At 44.8% G+C, this 9,303-nt stretch overlaps 1 protein-coding gene across 1 annotated transcript in view; it reads right to left on the bottom strand.

Moving 5' to 3' along the window:
* Positions 1-719: 719 nt before the first annotated feature.
* Positions 720-9,303, bottom strand: part of LOC306926761 (uncharacterized protein) — a 30,937-nt gene continuing 22,353 nt past the window's right edge. Inside the window, exons 4-6 of the mRNA XM_079506177.1 lie at positions 7,407-7,482; positions 3,866-3,953; positions 720-1,341 (exon numbers count right to left, since the gene is read on the bottom strand). Of these exons, the coding sequence (XP_079362303.1) occupies positions 1,340-1,341; positions 3,866-3,953; positions 7,407-7,482 (166 nt within the window). The 3' untranslated portion in view covers positions 720-1,339. The remainder of the gene's footprint in view (positions 1,342-3,865; positions 3,954-7,406; positions 7,483-9,303) is intronic.

Raw genomic sequence — 9,303 nt, 5'->3', positions numbered from 1 at the left:
CTGTAAGTCTATGTATTTTATCACCATGTGTTGTTGCTGTAAGTCTATGTATTTTATCACCATGTGTTGTTACTGTAAGTCTATGTATTTTATCACCATGTGTTGTTGCTGTAAGTCTATGTATTGTATCACCATGTGTTGTTGCTGTAAGTCTATGTATTGTATCATCATGTGTTGTTGCTGTAAATCACTCTGGATTAAGAGCGTCTGATAAATGACTACATTGTAAATTGTAATACATATTCATTCATTCATTCATGTTCACGTCAATAGTTGATAAAGAAAATAAAAAATAAACAATTATCAAAAAAACAACCCCGCAGGCTGTAATGCAGAGCAGCATGTTGTAAAGATCCTTACTTCCTGGTGTCACCAATGATACTAGAGATGGGCGATTAATCGCTCGTCACATCGCTCACACTATTTAATCGCTCGTCACATCGCTCACACTAATTAATCGCTCGTCACATCGCTCACACTAATTAATCGCTCGTCACATCGCTCACACTAATTAATCGCATTTATTTTATAATAATTATGTTGAGGCCTAGTTCACAACGCCAATCAAGCAATGTTTGGTCATTTTTCTGTTTTTTTGGGCCAACACAATGCTTTTCCAATGGGAGTCACATGGTTTGATCAAACATTTGTGTTTGATCGCTGATTGCTGATTGCTCCCCGCTCATCAAACAAAAATGTTTGGTCAAACCATGTGACTCCCATTGAAAATGAATTGGAGCAGCAATCAAACTGCAATCAGACATCACACACGGACCAAACATTTGTTGTGTACGTGTGAATGAGGCCTGAAAAATAAATCAAAAAGACTGAAAAAGAGATTAATTTTTTTTTTATATACTACATTCAAGCTGTTTATGTGGGAGAGTGCACAAATGGAACCAAATGGACCCTTACAGGTCTGTAACTGTGAGAGTGTAACCAAATGGACCCTTACAGGTCTGTAACTGTGAGAGTGTAACCAAATGGACCCTTACAGGTCTGTAACTGTGAGAGTGTAACCAAATGGACCCTTACAGGTCTGTAACTGTGAGAGTGTAACCAAATGGACCAGGTTGGAGAACCACAGTAAAAGCCTAGTATCATCGGTGAAGGAGGTGAGGAAGATCTGTCCATCACGGCTGCTGTGAACACATCCTGTCAATCAAACAGATCCTGTCAATCAAACACATCCTGTCAATCAAACAGATCCTGTCAATCAAAGAAAGTAATCAATAGAGAAACTAATGGTTAGTTCAGAACTGAATGCAGTGTGATGTAGTGTCCACCGGGTGGCACTGTTGCTCTCATTACAGCAGACTGACGCTCGCCCCACAGCGCTTCCTGTGAACACATGGAATAAATAAATGATTAGAATTTAACATAAAAACAGAAATAAAAGACAATATGAATGAGACGACAGTGACATGTTGATTAATATTGTCTGTATAAGAAGTTTGTAATGTTTAATTTACTGAATGTGACGACAGTGACATGTTGATAAATTGTGTGTAATAAGATGTTTGTAATGTTTAATTACTGAATGTGACGACAGTTACATGTTGATAAATTGTGTGTAATAAGAAGTGTCTAATGTTTAATTTACTCACTAAGAATCATATCTAGGCCTATAATACTGTTTTATACTTTATATTTTCATTTTTCACATGCAGTCTGGAAGAGGCATTCTTTACCAAGGTGCAAAAGTACCAACGTCATTTTATCATCTACAGCTCATGTGACTCTCCACCCCAGACAGTTTTTAATAAGAATGATAAACTGTCTGGGGTGTTCACATGAGAATTATAACCTGTCTGAGGTGTTCACATGATAATTATAACCTGTCTGGGGTGTTCACATAAGAATTATAAACTGTCTGGGGTGTTCACATGATAATTATAACCTGTCTGGGGTGTTCACATGAGAATTATAACCTGTCTGGGGTGTTCACATGAGAATTATAACCTGTCTGAGGTGTTCACATGAGAATTATAACCTGTCTGGGGTGTTCACATGATAATTATAACCTGTCTGGGGTGTTCACATGAGAATTATAACCTGTCTGGGGTGTTCACATGAGAATTATAACCTGTCTGGGGTGTTCACATGAGAATTATAACCTGTCTGGGGTGTTCACATGAGAATTAAACCCTGTCTGGGGTGTTCACATGAGAATTAAACCCTGTCTGGGGTGTTCACATGAGAATTATAACCTGTCTGGGGTGTTCACATGAGAATTATAACCTGTCTGGGGTGTTCACATGAGAATTATAACCTGTCTGGGGTGTTCACATGAGAATTATAACCTGTCTGGGGTGTTCACATGAGAATTAAACCCTGTCTGGGGTGTTCACATGAGAATTAAACCCTGTCTGGGGTGTTCACATGAGAATTATAACCTGTCTGGGGTGTTCACATGATAATTATAACCTGTCTGGGGTGTTCACATGAGAATTAAACCCTGTCTGGGGTGTTCACATGAGAATTAAACCCTGTCTGGGGTGTTCACATGATAATTATAACCTGTCTGAGGTGTTCACATGATAATTATAACCTGTCTGGGGTGTTCACATGATAATTATAAACTGTCTGGGGTGTTCACATGATAATTATAACCTGTCTGAGGTGTTCACATGATAATTATAAACTGTCTGGGGTGTTCACATGATAATTATAACCTGTCTGAGGTGTTCACATGATAATTATAAACTGTCTGGGGTGTTCACATGATAATTATAAACTGTCTGGGGTGTTCACATGAGAATTATAACCTGTCTGGGGTGTTCACATGATAATTATAACCTGTCTGAGGTGTTCACATGATAATTATAACCTGTCTGGGGTGTTCACATGATAATTATAAACTGTCTGGGGTGTTCACATGATAATTATAACCTGTCTGGGGTGTTCACATGAGAATTATAACCTGTCTGGGGTGTTCACATGATAATTATAACCTGTCTGAGGTGTTCACATGATAATTATAACCTGTCTGGGGTGTTCACATGATAATTATAAACTGTCTGGGGTGTTCACATGATAATTATAACCTGTCTGGGGTGTTCACATGAGAATTATAAACTGTCTGGGGTGTTCACATGAGAATTATAAACTGTCTGGGGTGTTCACATGAGAATTATAACCTGTCTGGGGTGTTCACATGATAATTATAACCTGTCTGGGGTGTTCACATGATAATTATAACCTGTCTGGGGTGTTCACATGAGAATTAAAAACTGTCTGGGGTGTTCACATGATAATTATAAACTGTCTGGGGTGTTCACATGATAATTATAACCTGTCTGGGGTGTTCACATGAGAATTATAACCTGTCTGGGGTGTTCACATGAGAATTATAACCTGTCTGGGGTGTTCACATGAGAATGATAAACTGTCTGGGGTGTTCACATGAGAATTATAAACTGTCTGGGGTGTTCACAGATAAGCCTAAGCAGACAAAGTATTTTGAAAGTGAAATGTATGTGCGTGCGTGCGTGCGTGCCATAGAGTATATAAAAGGATAGAGACTGAACTGGCACGAAGCTCCGCCCCCCCAGCTATTCATGTCAGTGGAAGTTGCTCAGTGGCGTTTTGAAGCACCCGGAAGACTGCCGGAAGTACCGTCTCAGAACGTCTACTTCCGCATTTGACCACCACATTTTGGTGGTCAAATACGGAAGTGCAACCGAGCGCTCAATGTTAAGGTTTCCCGGTCATGAATCCACGGGTCCGCCTGTAGTCCCTCCTCCTACCACTAGGGCCCAGAGCTTCAACGTTGAATTGCCTCACTGGCCCCTTGGTGCGTGCGTGCGTGTGTGTGTGTGCGTGTGTGTGTGTGTGTGTGTGTGTATGTGTGTGTGTTACTTACAGACGATGAGGATCACAGACCAACAGAGGAACGTCATCAGACTGAACATCTGCAGACGAGACGAACCGTTTGGTTCTCCGTCATCGTCCTGTTGATTGATTGATTGATTAGTTAATTAGGAAGATTAATGCAAACAGTTCACAGTACAGTCAAACACTTTGTCTAAAAGGATAGCGAAATGAGACCCTGTCCCACATTGTGACTGACAGGCATCAGTGTTCACATTGAGACCCTGTCTGTCCCACATTGTGACTGACAGGCATCAGTGTTCACATTGAGACCCTGTCTGTCCCACATTGTGACTGACAGGCATCAGTGTTCACATTGAGACCCTGTCCGTCCCACATTGTGACTGACAGGCATCAGTGTTCACATTGAGACCCTGTCTGTCCCACATTGTGACTGACAGGCATCAGTGTTCACATTGAGACCCTGTCCGTCCCACATTGTGACTGACAGGCATCAGTGTTCACATTGAGACCCTGTCCGTCCCACATTGTGACTGACAGGCATCAGTGTTCACATTGAGACCCTGTCCGTCCCACATTGTGACTGACAGGCATCAGTGTTCACATTGAGACCCTGTCCGTCCCACATTGTGACTGACAGGCATCAGTGTTCACATTGAGACCCTGTCCGTCCCACATTGTGACTGACAGGCATCAGTGTTCACATTGAGACCCTGTCTGTCCCATATTGAGACCCTGTCTGTCCCACATTGTGACTGACAGGCATCAGTGTTCACATTGAGACCCTGTCTGTCCCACATTGTGACTGACAGGCATCAGTGTTCACATTGAGACCCTGTCTGTCCCACATTGTGACTGGAAGGCATCAGTGTTCACATTGAGACCCTGTCTGTCCCACATTGTGACTGGAAGGCATCAGTGTTCACATTGAGACCCTGTCTGTCCCACATTGTGACTGGAAGGCATCAGTGTTCACATTGAGACCCTGTCTGTCCCACATTGTGACTGGAAGGCATCAGTGTTCACATTGAGACCCTGTCTGTCCCACATTGTGACTGGAAGGCATCAGTGTTCACATTGAGACCCTGTCTGTCCCACATTGTGACTGACAGGCATCAGTGTTCACATTGAGATGAGATTCAATTTATTGTCAATGTACAGTACAAGTACAGCACAGCGAAAAGTATTTTCGCATCTCACCAGTCACCAATAGTGCAAACATGTCAGTAAAGAGGAGGATACATTAATACAGTAGTACAGTAGTAACAGTAGATATGGGCTGAGCAGTAGTCATTTAAATAAATAAATAAGGATATGAGAAGGAAGAGAAAAAACAAGATCTGTCCATATTGCACGTAGCCCTTATTGCACGTGGCCCAATGCACAAAGTGCTAAACTAAGGTCCAGAGACCATATTCCACAAGTCCAGTGGCCATATCACACGAGTCCACATAGTGCAAGACTAGGATGAGTCTAGAGTCTCGACAGGGATGGTGGATGGGTTGGGGGCTGACACTGGGGGGGAGGAGAGGAGTGGAAGAGGAGTTTAGGTAGATGACAGTGGAGGGGAAGAAGCTGTTCCTAAGTCTGCTGGACTTGGAACCAAGGTTCCTATAATGTCTCCCAGAGGGGAGGAGGGCAAACAGACTGTGGTTGGGGTGAGAGGGGTCCTTTATGATGTTATGAGCCTTCCTCAGGCATCGTCTGTCATAGATGGACTTAATGACAGGGAGAGATGTTCCGGTGATGCGTTGGGCAGTTTTCACCACCCTCTGCAGTGCCTTCCGGTCAGAGGCTGTACAGTTTCCGTACCAGACCGTGGTGCAGTACGTGAGGATGCTCTCGATGGCACAGCGGTAGAAATTCCCCAGTATCTGAGGAGATAGGTGTGCTTTCCTCAGTCTCCTCAAGAAGAAGAGACGCTGGTGGGCCTTCTTGACCAGAGACGCGGTGTTGAGGGTCCAGGAGAGGTCCTCAGAGATGTGGACCCCCAGGAATTTAAAGTTGGGGACCCGTTCGACCTCTGCTCCGTTGATGTGAATGGGAGCGTGAGTGACAGCCCTAGTCCTCCAGAAGTCCACTATGAGCTCCTTGGTCTTCTTGGTGTTCAACGCCAGGTTGTTATCGGCACACCACGACGCCAGATGCTGGATCTCCTCCCTGTAGGCCGTCTCATCGTTATTTTTGATGAGACCCACCACCGTTGTGTCATCAGCGAACTTGATGATGGTATTGGTGCCGTGCATAGGGGCACGGCATTGAGACCCTGTCTGTCCCACATTGTGACTGACAGGCATCAGTGTTCGAATTGAGACCCTGTCTGTCCCACATTGTGACTGACAGGCATCAGTGTTCACATTGAGACCCTGTCTGTCCCACATTGTGACTGACAGGCATCAGTGTTCACATTTGAGACCCTGTCTGTCCCACATTGTGACTGACAGGCATCAGTGTTCACATTGAGACCCTGTCTGTCCCACATTGTGACTGACAGGCATCAGTGTTCGAATTGAGACCCTGTCTGTCCCACATTGTGACTGACAGGCATCAGTGTTCAAATTGAGACCCTGTCTGTCCCACATTGTGACTGACAGGCATCAGTGTTCACATTGAGACCCTGTCTGTCCCACATTGTGACTGACAGGCATCAGTGTTCAAATTGAGACCCTGTCTGTCCCAGGACCCCTTGATGCCATGCTTTCACCTGTTTGGACCCCTTGATGCCATGCTTTCACCTGTTAGGACCCTTGATGCCATGCTTTCACCTGTTAGGACCCTTGATGCCATGCTTTCACCTGTTAGGACCCTTGATGCCATGCTTTCACCTGTTTGTTGTCTAAAATACATGTAGCCCAAATATGTAACCTCTTCTTTGCTGGAGATTACTCTCATCGACTCTGACCGCAGAGTAAAAAGGTAAAGGACAAAAAGTAGGCCTATTTATTTAAACACCTGTAAGCTTCGGCCAAAGCCAGCTGTTGTTGTGAAAAATCATGACAATAAACACAATGTTTTGGGCCGATTAGACAGAAGGAAAACAACAGAAAAAGTGTGTGGTTAAAACCATGTCCATTTACACTTAACTGTGTCGTTAAAATCATTACCGGTGTTTTTACACTCTGTGTCGTTAAAATCATTACCGGTGTTTTTACACTCTGTGTCGTTAAAATCATTACCTGTGTTTTTACACTCTGTATCGTTAAAATCATTAACTGTGTTTTTACACTCTGTGTCGTTAAAATCATTACCTGTGTTTTTACACTCTGTATCGTTAAAATCATTACCTGTGTTTTTACACTCTGTGTCGTTAAAATCATTACCGGTGTTTTTACACTCTGTGTCGTTAAAATCATTACCTGTGTTTTTACACTCTGTGTCGTTAAAATCATTACCTGTGTTTTTACACTCTGTGTCGTTAAAATCATTACCTGTGTTTTTACACTCTGTGTCGTTAAAATCATTACCTGTGTTTTTACACTCTGTGTCGTTAAAATCATTACCTGTGTTTTTACACTCTGTGTCGTTAAAATCATTACCTGTGTTTTTACACTCTGTATCGTTAAAATCATTACCTGTGTTTCTGTTTTTGATGATCTGAGTTTCTCTGCTACTGCTGTTGCTGCTGCTACGTCATCCTTACACCTCAACCTAGCACGCACACGCACACACACACACACACACACACACACACACACACACACACACGCACACACACACACACACACGGTAAATAGTGGCATATACTGTATAGCACACCGTACACAAGGCACTTTACATACATGTATTCACACAGCGATGGAGGAGGAAACCATGCAGTGACAGGCTGGGTTTCACAAATTACATTATGCGTAGTATAATGTAGTATAATGTAGTGTAATGTAGTATAATGTAGTATAATGTAGTATAAATGTAGTATAATGTAGTATAAATGTAGTATAATGTAGTATAATGTAGTATAATGTAGTATAATGTAGTATAAATGTAGTATAATGTAGTATAATGTAAGTATAATGTAGTATAATGTAGTATAATGTAGTATAATGTAAGTATAATGTAAGTATAATGTAGTATAATGTAGTATAATGTAGTATAATGTAGTGTAATGTAGTATAATGTAGTATAATGTAGTATAAATGTAGTATAATGTAGTATAATGTAGTATAATGTCATTATACCAGGCCTACCATACCAGGCCTGAGGCCTGGTATGGTAGGCCTGGTATGGTAGGCCTGAGGCCTGGTATGGTAGGCCTCAGGCCTGGTATGGTAGGCCTGGTATGGTAGGCCTGAGGCCTGGTATGGTTGGCCTCAGGCCTGGTATGGTTGGCCTGAGGCCTGGTATGGTAGGCCTGAGGCCTGGTATGGTAGGCCTCAGGCCTGGTATGGTAGGCCTGAGGCCTGGTATGGTAGGCCTGAGGCCTGGTATGGTAGGCCTCAGGCCTGGTATGGTAGGCCTGAGGCCTGGTATGGTAGGCCTGAGGCCTGGTATGGTAGGCCTGGTATGGTAGGCCTCAGGCCTGGTATGGTAGGCCTGGTATGGTAGGCCTGGTATGGTAGGCCTGAGGCCTGGTATGGTAGGCCTGGTATGGTAGGCCTCAGGCCTGGTATGGTAGGCCTGAGGCCTGGTATGGTAGGCCTGAGGCCTGGTATGGTAGGTATGGTAGGCCTGAGGCCTGGTATGGTAGGCCTCAGGCCTGGTATGGTAGGCCTGGTATGGTAGGCCTGAGGCCTGGTATGGTAGGTATGGTAGGCCTGAGGCCTGGTATGGTAGGCCTGAGGCCTGGTATGGTAGGTATGGTAGGCCTGAGGCCTGGTATGGTAGGCCTCAGGCCTGGTATGGTAGGCCTGGTATGGTAGGCCTGAGGCCTGGTATGGTAGGCCTGAGGCCTGGTATGGTAGGCCTCAGGCCTGGTATGGTAGGCCTGGTATGGTAGGCCTGGTATGGTAGGCCTGAGGCCTGGTATGGTAGGCCTCAGGCCTGGTATGGTAGGCCTGGTATGGTAGGCCTGAGGCCTGGTATGGTAGGCCTGAGGCCTGGTATGGTAGGCCTGGTATGGTAGGCCTCAGGCCTGGTATGGTAGGCCTGGTATGGTAGGCCTGGTATGGTAGGCCTGAGGCCTGGTATGGTAGGCCTGGTATGGTAGGCCTCAGGCCTGGTATGGTAGGCCTGAGGCCTGGTATGGTAGGCCTGAGGCCTGGTATGGTAGGTATGGTAGGCCTGAGGCCTGGTATGGTAGGCCTGGTATGGTAGGCCTCAGGCCTGGTATGGTAGGCCTGGTATGGTAGGCCTCAGGCCTGGTATGGTAGGCCTGAGGCCTGGTATGGTAGGCCTCAGGCCTGGTATGGTAGGCCTGAGGCCTGGTATGGTAGGCCTGAGGCCTGGTATGGTAGGCCTCAGGCCTGGTATGGTAGGCCTGGTATGGTAGGCCTTCACCAGGGGAGAAGGGGGGAAGTGCTTCCCCCCTTCTCC

Source organism: Electrona antarctica, assembly GCF_951216825.1.
Source record: "Electrona antarctica genome assembly, chromosome: 7".
Classification (NCBI taxonomy): Eukaryota; Metazoa; Chordata; class Actinopteri; order Myctophiformes; family Myctophidae; genus Electrona; species Electrona antarctica.
This window is presented reverse-complemented; position numbering and strand designations above follow the sequence as displayed.